At 43.9% G+C, this 22,041-nt stretch overlaps 1 protein-coding gene across 9 annotated transcripts; it reads right to left on the minus strand.

The window, feature by feature from the left end:
• Positions 1-207: 207 nt before the first annotated feature.
• Positions 208-20,742, minus strand: LOC140508308 (zinc finger protein 69 homolog B-like). 9 transcript variants are annotated; one of them, XR_011968381.1, is made up of 9 exons: positions 19,902-20,742; positions 19,116-19,198; positions 16,913-17,012; positions 13,492-13,577; positions 12,109-12,235; positions 11,460-11,561; positions 7,188-8,851; positions 6,503-6,559; positions 208-1,747 (listed from the first exon to the last, which is right to left on the minus strand). XR_011968381.1 is itself a non-coding variant. In XM_072616129.1 (8 exons), exons 4-8 carry the CDS (start codon positions 16,959-16,961, stop codon positions 7,869-7,871), a joined length of 1,347 nt encoding a protein of 448 aa, XP_072472230.1. In that variant the 5' UTR covers positions 16,962-17,012; positions 19,116-19,198; positions 19,439-19,511; positions 19,902-20,742; the 3' UTR covers positions 7,160-7,868. The 9 variants fall into 9 exon arrangements, 7 of the variants coding, with proteins under 7 accessions (XP_072472230.1, XP_072472229.1, XP_072472234.1 ...); XR_011968380.1 differs by having other exon boundaries at positions 2,746-6,559; XM_072616129.1 differs by lacking the exons at positions 208-1,747; positions 6,503-6,559 and adding an exon at positions 19,439-19,511 and having other exon boundaries at positions 7,160-8,851.
• Between the last annotated feature and the right edge of the window lie 1,299 nt (positions 20,743-22,041).

Raw genomic sequence — 22,041 nt, forward strand, 5'->3', positions numbered from 1 at the left:
TAGAGATCCCTTCACCCCTGTGGTCCCTTCTTCTTGTTTTTCAGCCATTTCACTCATCTGACTCTTCCTGAACCCATTTGTGCAACTCGACCTCACTTCAATCCAATTCAGTCACAAAACAAGACATCACCTCATGATGTCATTGGTCCAAGACAAACAAGGATGAGCTTAACCATACCGAACAAAAGACAGATATTGAATAATAAAAAAGTTTGAAAAGATTTTAGAAAGAACAGAACTGAAGAGATTATTTGCCTTTCAAATACCCCAAACAACATAAATTCAACAGGAGTGAAAAAACACAGTAGACAAGGACATTAATAGCAACTGAATAGATAGGGGTAACAAGGAAGTGGTGGACAAGGGGCATTGTAGGCAACTATGGGCAAGTCCCTTAATCTCTGCTTTCCTCAGTTTATTCATCTGTAAAATAGGGGCAGTAATATCACCTGCTTCCCACAAATAATCATTGTAAAGTACTTAGTACACTGCCTAGTAGAGTACATACTAAATACTGTTTGAAAAGTTAGCTATTACTATCATCGTCATCATGATCATGATGTAATCAATTGCTTTGTTGTGGAAATGAGGCATCACAGAAAAGGGGAATTCATGTAGAGAACCCTGGAAGGCAGTAGCAGAAAGCATCTAGCATATAGGGATTCTCTAAAGAGATGTCCTGGAAGCATTAGTATTATGAAGAATATGGAGAAAAGTAGGAATCATGCTTTCCCCTGTACTGGTGTTTCCAGGTTCCAGCCCCTGCGTGGCAAGCTTTGGAGCCTGAAGGGCTGTGACCAAGCTGGCTATTAAGTCTTGAGCAAACTTCCATAGTCTGAAGCCACAGTCTCCATGGCACTGGAAAGAAGGAGAGAGGACTAAGGAGGGGTGAGTTTTGATGTAAACTCTATGTGGTGTCCTTGTATCTGCTAGGGCAGCTTTACTGCCTGGTAATGTCGGAGGTGGGCAAGAAATATTGAGCTCAGGGTCAGTAAGTATCAGTTCTTGGGTTTGGGGAAAATTATATTTTATCTTCTTTCAGATGCTGGGTGTCCTAGATCATGGAAACTGTTGAAGTGGCTTTGTCTTTGGCAAATAATTTGTTTTGGAGATGTTTGAGAGATCATGAGGACTGGAGAAAATGTCTAGTCAACCATCCCAGTTCTCTTACATGAACTGGAAGTCTTTATGTTCAAGACTTTCAATGAATATCTACTACTTTCAGTCTCAGGTCTTCCTGGGGGAAAATATTTTCTATGAATCATATTGTGTTCTGTGAACTTGACTCTGCCATATCCATTGTACCCACATGAATGTCAGCTGCTGACATGCTAGACATGTTACTATGATCACTTCATCTGAAATGGCCAGTTCTTATAATATCTCTCCCAAGCAGAACATAGGCATTGTGGCTGTCTGGGGCCATGGAAGAAGATCTCTTGACTGGATGACTTACTTGTTTTTGTGTGTTAGGTTCTTACAGGCAGATCATACTATGACCCCTGTGAAGTCTGGAGAAAGCACAGATGAGGCAGACTTTTTTTATGATCTTCTCTACCCAGCAGATTAAAGGGTTCTTGGTGCACCTGGTGCACTCTCTGGGATAAGCTGACACTTTGATTGACCAGTCATTACGGCCAGCAACCTCCAGGCACTCTGGAAGAATGGCGGCTAGAGTTCTTGGGGTAAACAGTCAGAAACAATCTCTGAAGCTTCAAACTCACAAGTCTAGAGAAGGGCTGAGGTCCTAGAGGGAAACAAGGAACAAAAGTTAGAATCAGCACAGTGGATAGCTCCCCTTTGACCAGAGCTTGTCCCGCTGGGGGAAAAGTCTAATATTTGGAGGCAGGGTCAAGCTCTTGAGTCCCTATTATGCACAGTAGGAAAGGTAAGCTTGGGGAGGGGCAAGGATCTGGCCCACAGTACCCCTGAGTTCAGAAGCATGAAAATTCTCAGGGGAGGCCTGGCATGATCATGGGCAGGATAACTGCTGGAATCCAAGAATGAGTTGTGGAAAGGGACTTAGAGATCATGCTAGGCATGTCCTTCATGAATCCTGTGGGGAACTGGAATGGTTGTGCACAGAGGGGAAATTCCCTAGATAAGTCACGGAGCCAAACCTTCAGTATCTAAATGTCCTGCTGCAGGGATGTGACTCAGGTTGTGAGTGTAGACAGTTGATGGAATGGAAAAAGGAAGACCTGAGTTAGAATCTTGGCTCTGAGGATCACTTTACTGGATCCCATCCTGGATGTCTTCTTTTTTTTGCCTCCATAAAAAGATGTTGTTCTTCATGATCTTCAAAGCTACTCTGACCACCTCTTCATCCTCAAAGAGTAGCATATGCTGGGTACCCAGGTTTGGCCAGAGGAGGACCCCATATGCAGGGCAGGGGGTAAGGGCCTATGCTCGTCAAATTTGTTGGGCTCTAAAACTGGAGATGAAGACTGCCAGATGGCATGGCATGCTGGTAGGTTAACTCAAGGAAGTGCCAATACCTGAGAATTGTAGTGACCCTGATAGCTTCTGATCTGAGTTAAGGCTCACAAAGCCCCTCATTCTAGGTTCCTCAAGTTTATTTCTGGATCACAAATGGAACAGCTCCTTTAAGAAGGGCCATGCCTTCTAGAAGTCCTGGGACCAGGGCACTCAGGATTTTCTTAGCTAAATGACATTGGGGGTGGGGCAAAGACTAATCCAGAGAAACATCCTAATCCCTAAAACATCCTATCCTCAGTTACTCACCTTTATTGAGTATGGTGTTAAGGTTCTCCATTGTGCTTTCCTTACAGGGCTCTTAGCTTTGATGCTGTGCCAGCTCCAAGCTAGTCTGGCTCCAGGTCATGCCTTCTCTACAATTTTATTCTCTCCTCTCCCCTGGAAGTAAGAACTTTGGGAAGTCCCACATTCCTAGACTCTCAGAATTAGATATCCGCTGTACTTTTGGTGAATCCATACTGCATCAACATTTTCCCACTTCAGTTGTTGCAACATCACTCCCAAGGGGAAAGGACAATCTTGCTTGCTCTGTCAGGCCTCCTCTACGCTAGACCTGTTACCTCCTGAGACAGTCCTTTCCATATTTGGGGAGCTTCCATAGTAAGGAGATTTTCTTTTCATTGATGTGAAAGGTTTCTCTACCAAGTGCAACCATAGCTCCTAATTCTGCCCCTTACTATTAAACAGAACCTGCCCCTCTTCCCCAGGAATGGGCTGTCACCTACTCACAGGTAGGTTTGGGGTTTTTTTGCCAGGTGTTTTGCTTATGAGCAATTAATATTCCTCGAATTGTTTAAATTTGTCTGTGTAAAAAGTGTTTTGTAACTGTATTCATATAGTTCTTAGGTATGTCTTGGCAGACAGACTCCCAAGTATTTTATGTTGTCTGCATTTTAAAAAGGATTTTTCTTTTTATCTCTTCCTGTTGGACTTTGTTTTGTAATATGTAGAAATGCTGATGATTTATGTAGATTTATTTTATTTTCTGCAACTCTGCTGAGATTGTTTATCATTTCAATAGGTTTTTTACTTCATTCTTCAGGATTCCCTAAGGATACCAATATACCATCTGCAAAGAGTGATAGCTTTGCTTTCTTATTGTCTGTTCTTATTCCTTCAATTTCTTTTTTTCTTGTCTTATTGCTATAGCTAGTATTTCTGGTGCAATATTGAATGACAGTGGTGATAATGGGCATACTTACTTCACCCTTGATCTTATTGGGACCTTATCCTTGTTATGGATAATGCTTGTTGATGGTTTTAGATAGCTACAACTTATCATTTCAAGGAAAACTCCATTTATTCCTGTGCTTTCTAGTGTTCTCAGGAGACATGGGTTTTTTTTTTTTCATTTTATTAAAAATTTTTCTGTACCTATTGATTCAGAAATCTCATTTTTCTTGGCTCTGTAGTTGATATGATCAATCATTCTAATAGTTTTCCTAATTTTGAACCATCCCTGTACTCCTGGTATAAACCCCACTTGGTCAGAGTGCATAAGTTTTTTTTTTTTTTTTTTATGTTGTAATTGTTTTGCTAGTTTATTTAAAATTTTAGCCTCAATATTCATTAGGGAAATGGGTCTATAGTTTTCTTTCTCTGTTCCTGTTTGTCACTGTCTAGGTGTCAGCATTATAGGACATACACATGTCATAGCAAGAATTTGGTAGGACTCCTTGCCTATTTTTTCAAATAGGTTATATAGTGCTGAAATTAATAGTTCTTTAACTGTTTAGTCAGTTGTGAATCCATCTTGTCCTTAGGGGTGGGAGGGTTTAGGGAGCTCATTTATGTTCATTTTCTTCTATGATATGCTATTATAGCAAAATGGGAAGATCTTTCCCATTTATTAATAGGCCCATGTGACCTGCTTAAATCACGTGGAACCCTAAGTCACATGCGGTGAGAGGAGCACGCTGAACAGGTGGAAGGAAGGGTGGAGCAGAGCTGAGAGGAAGTTGGTAAGGCTAGTCAGATCTAGGAATGACACAGACTAGGCTCACGCTTGTTTGTGAGAAGGCTTCAGCAGCCAGGTGGTGATGGGGGAATGCTTGGAAATGCCTTTGTCTCCAGGAGGGGTAATCTGTATTGACTTTTTTGTTAATATGACAGATTTGGCTTTCTGGTGTCCGAATAAATGTTGTTTTGCTGCCTACTATATGGAGACTGTGTTTCTACTTTGTGATTCATAATTATGCTGGCATATTCATAGTCGCCTTTGGTACTGTATTGTCTGGGCAATACATATGGTGTCACAAACAAGATCACAGAGTATAAAATCTCTATTTGGAAGCAGAAAGGATTTAGAGGAAGAATGTATGCACACACATATATATATACATATATATGTATGTATATCCCAGGATGAGAGGATTTACCATATTCCTCCCTGGCAAGGGAATGGACTAAAAGTAGTGGACCCTATGAGAACTGGAAAGCAAGGTACAGGAGGGGGAACCTAGAGACTTGACAAGATGATTGCAAGGAATACCAATAATACTAGGGAAGGAACTGACAGGAGTGTGTAGGAGAGGCTGGATTTTGTTAACAGGTTACAGTAATAGGTGTAAAAGCAGAGATGAGCTGCTGAAGGAAAAAATTCAGATGGTAAAACAGTTAGCTAGTTCACATGGGAATTTTCAGTATGTGAGCTCCCCTTTAAAAGAGCAAGCTGAAGGGAGGGTCTCATGTGGAAGAAAAGGCTATTCATTAAGCTAAGAAGAAGAGGAAAGCTGATAAAAGAAGAGTGCATACAACTTTTGTACATATCCAGCCTAGGTGCCAAAACGATCACAGCCAGGAGTGCATGGGCAGAAAAAGTAATGAAATCAGAGTTGGGAAAATGAAACATTATAGGGGGAGACTTCTCAGGCTGAAGCACTCCCCATACTAAGGCAAAAACAGGAGAAACAAGCAGGGAACAGTGTTTATGGAGACAACTGAGGATTTGACTCAGCAGGAAGTCACAGATATTCTCCCAAAGGTTGGGAGAATTGTTAATATCTTAGATGATGAGAAAAAGTGATGAAGGCACCAGAGGAGTATCTACAGATGGCATGGATTGTTTGAAATTTATAGATATCAGTCAGAATTCTTTTGTACAGCAAGCCTTTAGAGATTATAGTGTGAAAGGAGGTAACAATATGACTAATCTTTTAGCTTTAGCTGCAGGAGGATGCAGGAAGCAGTATGCTACTGATTCTGCATGGCCTAGTGGAGACAAAACCTGGTATTCATTTAGGGACTGTATAATGATATTAAAGGAGAAGGTAATGAAGACTGTCATAATGATTGGAAATGCAGATGTATGTGTGATACCCCCTCCCTTAGCAGTTTGCCACAGGAATAGTGAAGATGACTCCTCCTGCTTACAAGCACCTAGTTTTGACTCTAATAATTGGGGAAATAAGGCAACCTCTTTTGGAGGTGCTGAACAAGATTTCAGAGTTAAGTGACCCAGGGACTGGGGAAAAACATTAATTTCCTCAAGAGAGAAGAGTAAATAGCCAGTGGATTCAAAGTCAGAATAGATTGACAAGGAAAGAATTGTTTACTGTTCTATTGAGTGCAAGGGTAGCTTTTGGAAGCACAGATGGTATTCCAACTAATGAACTATACAGAACACATCGAGAAAAGGGAACTGATAGTAGACGGAATAGAGAAGTAAGAACTGCCTCTAAAGATTGTCCTGAACCCTTGTATCCAAGTTTGTCACACCTTCAGGGAGAATAGGAAATTGGCAGAGTCCCAGCTCAGATTAAAGAAATACACAGATGGGATTACAGACCCAATATCAATTTGACCATATATTGGAAAAATGGATGAAATACTGTTAACTAGGGCATTAATAGATACCAGGACAGAAGCCTGCTGGTAGTGGGGAGGCCCCACCTTTGCTGAGAGGGTCAATCCAATCACCAGAGGTTCTTCCACTTTCCTTCCCCCCACATATTGCCTTTTCACCCACTTTAATCACCAGAAATACAAAGTTATTGCAACTCACATATGCTGAATATTGCCAAATATTCTGGTCCAGGCCTACTCATGACAATCCAGTGATCTAAATGTAGAATTGGATAATAAAATAACATTTGTGAACACTAGTATGGTTTTACTATTTCCTCATGTAATTCATTTAACTGTAAGAATCTGGATATTATACTATTTGGTTCATATATGTTCAGCATTGATATGACTTCATTGTCTGTGGAGCTTTTAGCAAAATATAATTACCCTGCTTATCTCATTTATTTAGATCGATTTTTGCTTTCATTTCTCTGAAATCATGATTGCTACCCTTGTTTCTTTTTCCTTCAGCTAAAGCATAATATTCTGTCCCTTACCTTTACCTTTTTTACCCTTACCTTTCTCTGTGTTTTTCTGCTTTAAGTGTCTTTCCTGTAAGCAACTTATTGTCAGATTCTTGTTTTTAATCCATTCTGCTATCTGCTTGTTTTATGGGTGAGTTCATCCCACTCACATTCATAGTTATGATTACTGTGTATTTCTCTCCATCCTATTTCCCACCCTGTTTATCCTTCTCTATTTCTGCCACATTCAGAAGGTTTCACTCATTTATGAGCTTTTGGATATCTAATAAGGGCACTGCTTTTCAGTGAAGGATTGCCATTCATTACATTCAAAAGGGTTACATCCAGTATGAGTTTTCAAATGTTTATTAAGCCTACCTTGGTGGCTAAAGAGTATCTAACATTCACAGCCTCTAGTATCTGTATGAGTTCTCTGATAGCTGATAAGGTACTCTTTTGGTCTGAAAGATTTCCCACATCCTTTACATTCAAAGAGTTTCCTTGTATTAGGAATTATCTGATAAAATTCTGCTTGTCATTCAAGGTTTTCCTACAGTCCTTCAATTTAAAGAGTTTCTATCCAATATGAGTATCCTGTGATCCTATGAGTTTCATCCTTCAGCTTCAAAGTTTTTCCACATTCACAACATCCCTAAGAATCATACCAACATGAATTCTGATGGATAATAAGGATTTGCTTCTCCCTGAAGGCATTTCACCATTTATTACATTTGAAAAATTTCTTTCAAGTATGAATTCTCTGATACACTTTAAGATGAAGATATAGGCTGAAGGTTTTTCCCACATTCTTACATTAAAAAGTTTTCATTCCAGGATGAATTCTCAGATGTCTGCCAAGACTCTGTCTCTTATTGAGTTTATTTAGTTTCTCCATTCACTATATTCTAAAGCATTTTTCTCCAGTGAGGGTTGTCTGATTGCTTTTCAGGTGATCCTCCTCGCTGAAGCTTTCCCATATTCATTACATTCTAAGAGTTACACTCCAGTATGAATTCTCTGATGGCTATTACGATCCAGCCTGCCATAGAAGGTTTTTCTTCATTCAGGACATTCAAAGGGTTTCACTGTAGTATGGACTCTTTGATGCCTACTCAGGCTCCCCCTATGGCTGAAGGCTTTCTCACATTTATTACATTCAAAAGGTTTCTCCCCTGTATGAATTCTCTGATGCATTTTAAGATGATCGTTCATCCTGAAGGCTTTCCCACATTCATTACACTGAAAGGGTTTCAGGTCAATATGAATTATCTGATGTCTAGAAAGGTACTGGCTGGCACTGAAAGCTTTCCCACATTCACTGCATTCAAAAGGTTTCTCTCCAGTATGAGTCCTCAGATGGTTTTCAAGGTATCGCTTCCCCCTGAAAGATTTCCCGCACTCTTTACATTCAAAAGGTTTCACTGTAGCAGTAATTTCCTGATGTCTAATAAGACTTTCTTTCTCATATTTATTCAGTTCAGTGGGTTTTTCTCTAAAATGAATTTGCTGATATTCAGTGAGATTTGATCTCTTGTCAAAAGCTTTCCCACATTTATTACATTCATAGAGCTTTTCACCAGCTATATGACATTTAATGGCATCTGATTGGTAGATGAAAAATTTCCTGCCTATGTTACACTTATGAAGCTTCTTCCTTGAGAAGAATCTGTTACAATTAATTTTGTCTGAAAAGTTTCTCAGGCTCTTTGCAAGTATATTATACTTATAGAGACTTTTCCCCACAGCAGCTCTTTCTTGGGCAAAACAGACTGGCTTCAGACTAACATGTCTCACCAAAGAATTATTTTCTGGTACATTCCCCTGACAAGATGACCTTTTGTGAGTGACTGTTAATTGGTGGGATTCTCCATCCTGGGGACCCTTCTGGCTTTTTAACTTGATCATACATGGCCCAGATTTTCCTGTATTAAGACACCAGGGACTGTTCTCTGATCCTCTTTCCTTGGCTGATGCTCCCAGGTAAGTACTCTCACTCTGAGGCAAGTCTTGGCTCTCACACCTGCTCCCTTGATTAAACAAATCTAAAAGAAATAAATATGTGTCAGAAACACAGAAAACAGAAAAATGTATCATAAATTCTTTGAGGAGGGACTATTTTTTTTTAAACAAAAAATGTGATAATTGAAAATATCCCTATTGCCTTCAGGATCAAATATAAATTCAGTTTCATATTTAAAGCTCTTCATAGCCTCAACCCCTCCTACCTTTCCCATCTTCTTACACCTTATTCCTGTAGAAGGAATATCCTCTTTGATTCAGTGCCATGGGCCTCCTGGCTGTTCCACCTCTCAGTTTCTGCTAGTCTCCCTTAGCCCGAGTGCTCCCCCACACTGACCACTGACCTCCCTGGCTTCCTTTAACTTTGAACTACAATTCTACCTGGTACAGGAAGCCTTCCTCAAACCCTGGAATTGAAGATTCCAGTGTCTTCCCTCCTATGTCCTCTATATAAAGCTTGTTTGTATATATTTGTGTGTTGTCTCTCCCATTAGATTATAAGCCCTTTAAGGTCAGGGCTTGTCTTTTGCTTCCGTTTGTGTCCCCAGGCCTTAGCATGGTGCTTGCCACATAGTAGGCATTTAATAAATGTTGATACACTGATTGAAAACATAAAAGTTTGGTGTTCACAATTTATGCATAACTCCCTAAAGGTGTGTGAATATTTGTATGTGTATAACCACATATATGTGTGCATGTACATATATATATACTGTTGTTGTGTCTCTTCAGTCATATCCAACTTTGTGTCCACATTTGGAGTTTTCTTGGCAAAGATACTGGAGTGGTTTGGCATTTCCTTTTCCAGCTCATTTTACAGACAAGGAACCAAGGTAAACAGGGTTAAGGGACTTGCCCAGGGTCACACAGCTAGTAAGTGTCTGAGTTAGGATTTGAACTCATCAAGATGAGTCTTCCTGATTCCAAGCCCAGTGCTCTATCCAGGTACCACCTAGCTGATATCTTTCTACCTATTTATCTGTCTGTCTGTCTGTACACTCACACACACACATACACACAGACGCAGACACAGACAAATTCTGAAAAGAAGAACTGCAAACTACTAAGAGCTACAGGAAAGAATGCTCCAACTCACTAGTGATAGGAGAAATACAATGCAAAACACCAGTAAATCGGAAACAACAATAAAAGTTGGGAATCCTCAATGTTGGAGGGGCTGTGGGAAGACAGGCACACTAATGCACTGCTGGGAGCACTGTGCTACAGCACATTTTGGAAAGCAATTTAGAATTATGCAAATAAAGTGACAAAAATATCAATACCCTTTAACTCAGAGATGCTACTACTTGGTTTATATCCTAAGATGGCTAATGACAAGAAAGTCCCCTTACACCACAATATTTATGGCAGCACTTTCTGTGGTGAAAAAGGTGGATCTAAGTGGATCCCACCAGTTGGGGAATGGCCAAACTAAGGCTCATGAATGGAACAGAATATCACTGTGCTGTAAGAAACAATAAAAGAGCGCACACAATAACTTCAACAAGGTGAATAAATAGATCCCAAAGCAAATAAAGAAGCAACAAAAAAACCCCCAAGTCAATGTTGTAGAAACACCCAGGGGCTCCAGTGAGGGCAGCTAAGAAGACATCTCAGCTTTACTCCTCTGTAGAGGCGGGAGGTCAAGAAGTCTCTTGAACTGCATATATTTTCAGACTTTTTTGATGTACATGTTGGTTTTGCTGACTTTTTCCCCCCTTTTTATTTTTTTATTTAGAAATATTATGTACGTTTTGCATGTCGTCTTTTGTATAACGGGTATGATGTTGCCTGACTTCTCAACAGGAGGGGCCAGTGGGAGGGAGAGAACTTGGAATTTGTTATAAGGGATGGTTCTCTCAGAAAGAGAAAGGGGAGAGGTACTAGGAGAAATTCTGGGGGTACAATAAAGGTTGTCAATAAAATTCCATTTTAAAAAATTCTCTTCCTGAAACCTACTTGTTATTGACTAAAAAATAAACACATACAACAGTGGAAAAGATTAGATAAGAATAAATTAGAAACAAATTAAAAATAGTGTCATGTAAAACACAAAAGCAAAAATTCCTTGAGGAAAAACTCATTTGTTCAAAAACTCTGGGAAACCTGAAAAGAGGCTTGACAAAAATTAGAATTAGACCAGCATCTTACACAGCATAACATTTAAGTTAAAATGGATATAAAGGAAGGGAGAGAAAAAAGCTGGTTTATTATTATCTGAATATTAAAGAACACATCATTTAAAACTTTAGAACAGAACTAGATCAGGTAACTAACTACTGTGGCAAAAACGAGAATTCTCAGACTTGAAAGGAAGGACAGAGATGATCACAAAAGATACTCTGGATAATGATAGCTACATGAAATTTAAGTGCTTTTGCCCTAATAAAAATGAATGCAAGTAGGATAAGAAGGAAAAGTGGTTAGCTGGTATAACAAAAATCCCCTTTGCATCAAATCTCCTCTCCAATATAAGGAAATATGTCCCAGCAGTATTAGATACCAAAACTCTCTCCCAAGTGAATAAGTGGTCCAAAAGTAAGCACAATGTTTCAATAGTGCTGCTTCTTGAATGATCTGCTGAACATCCATATGTAATGAAGCCCATCAGCCTACTTGTCATTCCCTCACCTGGCCAAGGGTCTCTGGGAAGTTCCTCCTCAGGTATCCATGGTGCCTCTCCTCGTTCTAACTGGGAGATCACATGTGGTTTGGAAAATGGAAGTCCTGGTCCTGGGCATAGAAATAGGAAAGGATTGGACAAATCTATCTCAAGAATCTAGTCCTAGACTCTTTCTCTTCATGGAAAAGAAGAAATCTGAGAAGGTGCAGAGGATGGTACAATGAATCTCTCACCAACATCCACTTCTCTTCTGTATAAATTGTCTGATTTGGGCTGAGAAAGAAAATTATTTAATTTGATGTCTTCTGTGTTACAAGAGTAGGATCTTTTCACTCCTTCAAGTATCTGCCCCAGCATTTTACCAAAATCTCCTATTTAAAGTTAGGTTAAGAGTGCAGGAAAACTTTCACCTCAGGGCCAGCCTGGTCAAATTACAGAATTTCCAACCATATAAAAGCAAAGAATTTGTGCCTGGAAATATCCAATCTTCAGGCTCCAAAGGACTTTGGACTCCTCTTACATTATGAGTATACATGAATACCCCTATACATTAACAGAAGCCAAGAGGTATTTTTCATACCCCTCAAAGCTTCTGGAAATGAGACAGCAAGACTAGCCCAGCAGGTAGATGGGAATCACAGGGGCAGCCATCCTTACCCACAGAGACCAGGTTCTCATAATTCTCCAGCATCACATCCTTGTATAGATCCCTCTGAGCAGGGCTCAAGCATTCCCATTCCTCCAATGAGAAGTCCACAGATACATCCCTGAATGTCACTGGATCCTGAAACATCAAACACAATTCTTCTTAGCCAGGACCATGTCTCTCACAGTCCAAGAAAACCTAATGGAGTTAGCAGTGTGTAAAGGTGTGGGGAAGGGATCTCAAAGCACTTTCTGTACTGACTATTTATTAGTTCTCAGTTGTCAAGAGAAGGCTGTGGAAGAAACAATAGAAAAGAGAGTACTTAAAAATGATAAGAAGGAAATGGAGATGATTTGGAGGTATGGACCTGAAGGGAGGGACTCTAGAAGGAAAAAAAGGCAGTGGGTATGGGAGGATAAACATGAAAAGGAAAGTAAATGAAGGATACATGAAACAAACTGTTAAGTCACACAATTGGTGAAATGGAGTTCATCTGAAACAGAAGAGAGAGATGGGGAAGTTGTGTGTCACCATCAAGTTAAGATGGGCAGCTAAGCAGCAGAGTGGATAGAGTGCCAACCTTAGACACTTACTAGTTCTGTGACCCTGGACAAATCACTTTACCCTGTTTGCCTCAGGTCCCCATCTGTAAAATAAGCTGGAGAAAGAAATGGCAAAGCATTCCAGTATGTTTGCCAAGAAAATTTCAAAATGGGGTCACAGAGAGTCACACATGACAGAAACAACTCAACAACAACAAAATCAAATTTGGAAGAGGCTGGTAAGCTGTCCAGCTCTAAAAAAGACCCTATGGAGTTGAGACGTAAACATCCCCAACTAGTTCAAAAGACTAAGCTGAGTATATCTTGCTCAGTAGGAGAGCAGAGAAAATTTGGCATTGACTGGAATTGACTTTGTAAAGTTTGTATTTCTGCCACAACTAAGACTCTGACATCTCTGTTCCAAAAGTTGGCTGGTTTCCCTCCTATAAGGTGAAGGGACTTGAGGACTACCCATCCAGATTCCAATTTGAAAGGGACAGAGAAATATCCCTGAATATAAAAGGCATCAATGAGAAAACAAAAGGAAGCAAAGTGGCAGAAAAAGTAGAGAAAATTGTTCTTGGAAGTCCAGCTACTACATTGGCTATCAAAATTAGGATGTTCATGTTCTAGACAATATATGGCTAAACATAAAGCTTGACACTTGGTTCAACAAATTCGCTCAAGTCATGGCTCCGACGTTCTGTCAGTTCTGTGTCATCCACTACAGTGTTCAAATATTCTGGAAGAGAAAACCCACCACTAAGGTCTATGGATAAGACCTGGATGGGCTACAGCCATTCAGGAGAATGGAAGTGAGATGATATTTCAGGAAACAGAATGTTAACTTACCTGGTATCTGGTGGTCAGAAACTCAGAAATACTTCCTGCTTCTAGACTCTTGTCCTGGGCAAAGACAGGAGCTTTAGAAGGCTGAACTATGAGAGGGAAAGAAGTCATGAAGGTGACTGATACCTCCTTAGAGCTCCCACACAGCATTCACCAGCACAGACCCTCATCCCCAAGCCCTTCCACCAAACCAATCGTACACTCTAGCTACCCCACCCCCAACAACTTCCTCCTCCCTTCTCCCTGAGTAGCCAAATGGTTCTGAAGAATGCTATAAAACTGTGTTTAGACTAGGAAAGCTACAGATCTATGACACTTTCAACAGGATTCTCCCTGGAAACTCTTTCATTCTTCACTTGTTGACCCCCTGTCATATACTCCATGATATTTTGGCCAAATTCTTTTCACCACCCTGAGGCCAAAATTCCCACCTTAAAGTCCCCTTGGACATGACCTTTCTTCTAACTCTACTAAGACCAAGGATGACAAGATCTGGTTGGGACTGTCTTCTCATCCCTCTGATTCTTTTCTGATACCTCTGTATCTTCACTTTCATTTTCTCCCTCCCTTCCCCAAAGCTGGAGGTATCCCTCCGTTGCCCATCCAGCACAGGGATCAGATTAGTGCCTCCTACATCTGGACTCTTCTTTTCTGGGGACTAAAATCCAGCATGGGACAGAGTGAGCAGATTCAGGAAATGCCTGAATCCCTAGAACCCAAAGCAGATGTTGATGGGTCATTACAGATCAAAGTGTAAATCTTTCCTTGAGGGAAAATGGGCTCCTTGAGTGCAAACACTTTTCCCCACCTACTGAGTGCTTGATAAATGCTTGCTGTTTGAGGAAATGGTTGAAGGTTCTAGGAGAGTAGCTAAAGGATCTCTCCTTGGTTGTACACTACTTGATATTTCTATCATTTTTTCATAAAGGTAAAGGAAAAATAGGGCAGCTGGCGGTACAGTAGATAGAGCGCCAGACTTGGAGTCAGGAAGACCTGAGTTCAAATCCAGCCTCCGACACCTACTAGCTCTGTGACCTGTTTACCTCAGTATCCTCATCTGTAAAATGAACTGGAGAAAGAAATGGCAAAACTACTCCAGTATCTTTGCCAAGCAGAACTCAAATGGGATCAAGGGGAGCTGGACTGATAAAATAGCAAAGGAAGATTGCTTGTCCAATTTTATGACACACTGATAAGACTCACGCTAGGAAAGAAAGAATCCACCTCCTAAAAATCTCAACAGACTGCAACAGTGGGCCCAATGTTTGAGACAAATTTAGTGGGGAAAACCAGAAAATTCTGCATTTTGGCTAAAAACCCCACCAACTTTACACATTTGGGATGCGAATACAGGAGGTGAAAATAGTTTCGGTGAAAAAAACCTAGGGATTTTTGAGGATGGTAAGGCCAGGAGGTGCCAAGAAAGTGACAGGGCAGCCCAAAATAGCAGCTGCGGCCATAGGCTGAACTGCAGAGTAGGTAACAACGGCCACTAAGACCCGGATGGGAGTGGTCAGGAAGCCCAAATGAGGCAAGTAGCAGGACAGCCAGTTAGCCAACAAGGGCCAGGCACTGCTCTAAGTGCTAGGGAAACAAGGCCAAAGCAGAGTCCCTGCCCTCAGTGAGCACACATTCAAATGGGGAAACAACATGCAAACATGGAGATGTATGTATGTATGTTTATGTGTGTATGTATATATGCACACACACACATATATGTAGTAAGAATGGCAGATATTCTCAAGCTAGAAGAAGATGGCAATGCAGGGGCCTGGAAAAGGCTGCTGAGAGAAGATGGGATTCAAGCTGAGTCTTGAAGGGAGCCAGAGGAATACAGTCCAAGCATGAGGGAGAGCTATTGACAAAGCACAGGATTAGAGAGGGAGTACTGTTAGGAGGAGTAGCAAGGAGGCCAGGGGAGTTGGATCCCAGAGTCCAGGAAGGGTCCTGGTCTTGGAAAGACCAGAAGGGACCAGATAGTGAAAGGTGATAAAGGGCAAAGGGCATTTGATGTTTGATCATCAAGTTAACAGGGAGCCAGATGTATTAAGGGGGAGGACACAAAAGAAAATTAGCAGTTGAGGTACTTGTAAATGTTGCTCCTTTTGCCCTGGATCGTTCCTTAATATAACTTTCCCTTATCAGTTTTCTTTTCTCCCAAAATAGGCAAATTCTTCTCTCTCAATCATTCTATCAGCATTGATCAAGGATCCACAAGAAGGAGCTCAATGGTACAGTGGATAGAAGACAGAGCTTGGAGTAGGGAAGATCAGAGTTCAAATTTAGCCTTAAGACACTTAGTAGCTGTGTAATCCTAGGCAAGTCACTTACCCCCTGTTTGCCTCAGTTTCTTCAACTGTAAAGTAGGGATCATAATGGCACCTACCACCCAGAGCTGCTGTGAGGATCAAATGAGATAATATCTGTAAAGTGCTTAGCACAGTGCTGAAACCTCACAAGATACCTTGGAGTTTACAGGCTAGATTTCTTTTAAGGACCATGCCTTAAGCCCAAATCACTCTGACTGTCACGGATGGGCCAATAACAGGGCCTAGCCCAAGCCTCATTTGCTTGGTCATTATTTGGGCTCTGATAGCTCAAAGGAAGTGTAAATAGCAGTTGTTTCTGTTTTGGCCAGAGATCTTGAGGGTCTTCCCCTCTCATATTGTTTTTTCTTAACTAGGTAAAAGAAGTCATTCTCTGCCTCATTTCTTACCTAGCCTTAATCACTGAATGGGCATTGCCTCAGACAAACTGAGCCCTGGGAAAGACTTTAGCTTAAAGAGGCCAAGTTCTCCCACTGCAGACTGAGCCATCTCCAATTGTTCTGATCTATAGCTTACCACTGGAACCAGATGGCTCTGGAAGAGAAAGTTAGGCTGGTGGCTTTGCCCAGCCCCTACCTCACTTAAATCCAATTCATTGGCAAGTCAAGACATCCTCTTCCCAATGTCCTGGTCCTCTTGGAGAATGAAGGACAAAAAACAGCAGCGCAGCAATGGCACAAAGTAGGTGTTTAACAAATGCTTTTTCCCATCACCATGTTTCAGATACTGTGCAGGGTGCCAAGGACACAACACAGTCCCTGCCTTACAGGAGCTTAAAACTGGAGGAGGCAAGATAGACAGATATAAGAGCCAACAGCCACAGAGGGACAGAAGGACAGGCCTAAGAATGAAAGCATCAGGAAACATAAGATTCTGGAGGGACAGAGATGGCTCTGAGTACTTCCAGGCATGAGCATAGCCAGAGCAAAGGCCCAGGGAAGGAACAAGGAGGACACTGTGGCCAAACTCAACTGAAGAAAGAGAAGCAATGTCTGAGGATGGACAGGTGGACTGGAGCCAGGTTGTAATGGGCTTTAAGTGACAGCTCCCCCTCCACCTGTCCACCTGGCCTTCTCCTCCCCTTCTGGAATACTCACCTGTCTCCTTAAACATTCGGGCCGAATTCTCTTTCCGCCGTCCACACATTACTAGAGTCAGAGAGCAAAGTGAAGACAGAAGGAATCCACTGATCACCTCCTGAAAGAAAAGCCCCAGGAATGTCATAACAAAAAGCTAGAGCTCCTGCATCAAAGAAACACTCTGACAAGCATCCTGAAAGAAGCAGCACAATATCAAAGAGCCACTCTCAGGCTCACACAAGACATGCCAGTTGCTACTAAAAACCAGAGGAGATCTTAGAATATCATACAGACAGTTCTTGCTTTACATATATTTGCCTGTAAATGTGACTTCCCAGCAGGACACCTCCCTGGACCTGGGCTCTGACTCCAGCTCCTAACAGGCTACATCAAAGTAGTGGCAGGGACAGTAGCAGCATCAGCAGTGGAAGCAGCAGCAGTGCTGGTACAGCACCTTGCCAGGGGTCCTTGGTTTTCCAGGGGGTTAAAACTGCCCCACTGTGGGGATGGGGGGAGCCCAGGCACTAAAGCTGCTCAGGCTGTGGGCTCATGTAGAGCCCTGAAGGGGAGGGGAAGGTCTGTACAATGCTCCACTTATAGCAATTGAGAATTGTCTGTATCCCCAAAGGCAAAAGGGAGAGAGGTTTATAACCAAGAATAACCTAACCAATAAAGCTAAGCTAAATTCTACATAAGAAAAACAGACTTTTCAGGTATTTCTGATGAAAGACTGGGGATGAGTCAAAACTTTGCCATACAGGAGCAGAACCAGGAGAACTTTGTGCACAGCAACGACCACAGTGTGCGAGAGTTTTTTCTGGTAGACTTGGAATTTCGTAATAACGCAAGAACTTATATAAAAAAAAAAAATCCCAGTGGTGGTTTTCAAAGGCAAAATGCCTTCCACACTCAGAGAAAGAAATATGGAAATCATTCGCAGAATGTAGCAGATCATGTTTGTGAGTGTGTGTGTGTGTGTGTGTGTGTGTATCATGTTTTGATTTGTTATATGATTTCTTCCATTTATTTTAGTCCGACTACATAGCATGACTATAGTGAAAACGTACTCAATAGGAAAGTATATGTAGAACCTATACAGAATTGTATGCAGTCGTGGGGAGGGAGGGGGGTAGTGGAGAGTAGGTGGGGGGGGGATAAAATATTAATTTTATGGCAGTGATTGTAAAATATTAAAAAATAATAATAAAATAAATAAATATAATAAAAAATAAAATACAGTAAAACAACTTTGCAATACAAATGCAGAGGAATTTCAAAACCACAACTCTCCTTGAGCAAACAGAGGATGCTGTACATGATAGAACAGTGAGAGGAAGGAAGGAATCCACCCTTTGGAATCTTCAGGAGGGTGAGCGGGAGCACAGCTTTCTGGTTGGGAGCAGCAGGACATAAGCTGAGAGGGAAGTTGTGGTCACTCTGAGAACAGCTTGGAATGCTCGGTGATGGGCAATGACGTTGGTAAGTGAATGCATGCTGGATGGGAAGGAATAGTAACTGGAAACTGGGACAGTCATGAGGACACGGCTTCAGTATTCCAGACCAGAAATCAGAGTTGGGAGGAAGAGGAAGACAGGAGAGATAAGGCAGAGGTGACAGAGATGGATGGGTCTTCATCACAAGCATGAGAAAGGGCATGAGAAAGCATGAACAAGAGGAGGATATTCTGCATCCTCCATTTGGCGTATATCCCAGCCATTTCATACTCGTCCTACTTAATGAAAGAAGAAAGCCCGCCAAAGGAGAAAGCCTGCCAAGAAGGAAATCTTCCCCCACGCTGTTCTGAATCATATATGGCCTTAAGTTAAGGATTGACCAATTGCTAACTTGGCTTCTGTAACTTCCCGCTTGGGAAAACCTGACCTTTCGTCCTGTTTCTTATGCCTTTAAAAACCCTGGCCCTTCCCCTGATCGGAGCTCTTGCAGTCTCACGCTAATAAAATCCACTTCCAATTATATAACGGGTCTCCCTCCCTAATTCTCGGCACAACAAGGGCAGGAGAGCACCTGGAAACAGTCATCAAATTCCCCTGCAATATGGATATGTACAGGGGAACTACTGTCTTGGAAGACTCAGGTCCTGTTAGGGGAAAGGGCTGGGGCTCAGAGATTCTGGGAAAAGAGACACTGCAGGAGGAGAAAGGGACCTCCTAAGACTCTAGGAACCGACACAGCAGGACACAGAGAAAGAAAACTGACTCACCTTGTCCCTGCTAGGCGGGAACCCAGGAGCTGTTTGCTCCTTTTCTCTAGTCTAGTCGTGTACAGTGACCTCAGAATATAAAGCTAGTGAAAAAAAATAAAGGTGAGGAGGATCACAGAACTCTGGTCTCAAACCCCCTACAAGCACGCACACACACACACACACGCACACACACACACACACACACACACACGCGCACACACACACACACACACACACACACACACACACACACACGCGCACACACACACACACACACACACACACACACACACACACACACACACACCCCTATCTACCTACCTACACACACACACACTCACTCAGTTCCTGCTCTCAAGGAGGTCAGTTTAATGGAGAAGACCACAGGAACACAACTCAACACGAACAGGATTTCTAAGGGATAAACTGGAGATAATCAGCACAGAGAGGGCTTGGGGCGGGGGTCGGGAATAGAGGGTTTCTCTTGGAGGCAGGATTGGAGCTGGGATCTGAAGGAAGCCAGGCAGTGGAGGTGAGGAGGGGGCACAGACAGGGTCAAGGACTAAGGGAACCCGGAGTCAGGAGACAAACGTTTGTGCCAGGGAGGAGAGCGAGGAGGCTGAGAGAGCCCGGACCAGTGTCGGGCAGCCCCGGGTCTGCGGGGTCTCACCAACAGCCAATGTCAGGACAGGTGGGAGGCTCGACGTTCCCACGAGGCTTGGGGCTCAGGTGCCCTCCCCCCACCGCCCAGCCAATTTTCCGTTTCTTCTCAGCAGCTCACTTGACGCCGCACCCCAGACCTACCTTCAGGATCCCCAAAGAAAGCTTGTTTTTCTTCCCTGAAGTCCACCCACAGTCAGTGGCTATCCTTGGCGCATGCTCAGTCTGCAGCCCTCGCTGTCAGTTTCAGGTTACACTTAATCCAGTCAGCCAGCCTCCGCGCATGCTCAGTCTCATTACCTCGCTAAGAAAATTCCCATTGTGCTGTCACATCGGAGGGTCTCTCCGCGCATGCTCAGTCACTTCCCCTCTGGGACAGTTGCGTTCACAATCTCCAGTTAGCCAGACTCTGGGCGTGCACCAGAGCTGCCCTAAAACTCCACCCCCCAACTCGCCCACCCTCCGACAAAAGGTTTGGCGTAGCCAGTGCGCATGCTCAGTCTTCCTGTCAGGCTTTCCCGTTCCCTCCGGAGCCCTACTTCTCTCGCCAGCTCGCTCTTCCTCCTGAGTGGGGTGGCAAGACCCCCTACTCAAACTGACTCCTCAGAGGCATCTCAAAGTGGTAACAGGAAGTTCCTTTATCTGATTCTGGAGAAGCGGGGCAATCCCTTTACCAGGTAGTCTGGAGCAGGGAAAAGCCGAAGACAAAGGCAGAGCAGCGATATATACAGACCCTAAGCGCAAAACCCCCTCCCACCCCTGACCGTTATTCTCATTGGCTGAGAAATGCGGTCTTCCATTCTAGGCGCGAAATCTAGCCAATCCCTTTAAAATCCAGTCCAAACTTCCCTCCCACCCCCCTTGCGTAACAAAGCCCGCGGAAATACACCTCAGCATATGCAAATGAAGCATGGAGAGTACATGTAAATGAGGCGCATGCGAATGACGGCATCGAAAAGTTAGCGAGTTTTATCCAACCACTGAGATCCTAATACACCACATAGCCTATATCCTTATATGGGAATTACTGCACTCGGAAGGCGTTGTAACCTGAGCCTCTCGGTCTCCTTTACCCCCTGGGGAAAGAATTCACATTCTGAGAAGTCTTCCCTGAATCTATTCCCCTCATTCTGAACTGGCTCCACACCCTAGGCCCGAGCTGCTTCCTCCGCCCCGGCTCACAGCGCCCCCACCTCGCCCGCTCCCCGGCGCCCCCGACCCAGAGTGGTAAAGAGCGCCAATGGAGCTCGCACGTGCACACTCATGGCCGGAGCCAGAGCCAATCAGAGTCGTGGGCGCCCGCGGAACCCGCCAATCAGAGGCCAGGCCTGCCTTTCCGCCCCGCCCCCGGGTGACCCGAGCTGACCTTGTTCTTCTCTCTCGGTGCCCCGCCTCTCCCGCCTTCTGTCCCAGCTCCCCAGAAAGGAAGGCCGGCCGCCCAGAGGACTTCCCGCTCTCGCTGCCCTTCCGTGTCCTTAGGTGTCGCCCCTTCACTCCTCGCACGGCCAGAAGGGGGCGCGCGGTCGCACTGCAGGGAGCCTGGGCCGGCCACGTGGCTTCCCGAGGGCCTGCAGATCGCTCGGACCAAGGTGAGGCCGGACCCTGGCCCCCACAGCGTCTCCGTCCGCCCGCAGCCCCGGGCCTCGCTGCCCTCTCGTCTCCAGCCCAGCTGCTGCGGGCCAGTGATCGGCCCATCCGGCCCTGAGCTCTCTCCGTCCGGCCCTGACCTCTCTCCGTCCAGCCCTGACCTCTCTCCGTCCGGCCCTGACCTCTCTCCGTCCGGCCCTGACCTCTCTCCGTCCAGCCCTGACCTCTCTCCGTCCGGCCCTGACCTCTCTCCATCCGGCCCTGACCTCTCTCCGTCCAGCCCTGACCTCTCTCCATCCGGCCCTGACCTCTCTCCGTCCAGCCCTGACCTCTCTCCGTCCGGCCCTGACCTCTCTCCGTCCAGCCCTGACCTCTCTCCGTCCAGCCCTGGTCCGCCGCCTGGGCCCAACCAGGCCGCGGCTGAACTCCCTCCTCCTCCTCCCCGCCCGGCCTTCCTCCTGACATCCGGTCACTGTTGGGGGAACTGCTAGAGGCCCAGCTGGGAGTGAGGTAAGGCCCAAGGAGAAGAAGCGCCAGATGGAAACAGACTAATTCTAGGTTACGGTATAGAGCGTGTGAGGGGAGGAGCCCGTGCTGGCCAGCTCTCTCAGTCATGGCCGGCTCTTCCTGGCAGAGACACCAGAGGGGCTTGGCAGCCCCTTCTCCAGCCCATTGTGCGGATGACCCGCCCAGGGCC

Source organism: Notamacropus eugenii, chromosome 5, assembly GCF_028372415.1.
Source record: "Notamacropus eugenii isolate mMacEug1 chromosome 5, mMacEug1.pri_v2, whole genome shotgun sequence".
NCBI lineage: Eukaryota > Metazoa > Chordata > Mammalia > Diprotodontia > Macropodidae > Notamacropus > Notamacropus eugenii.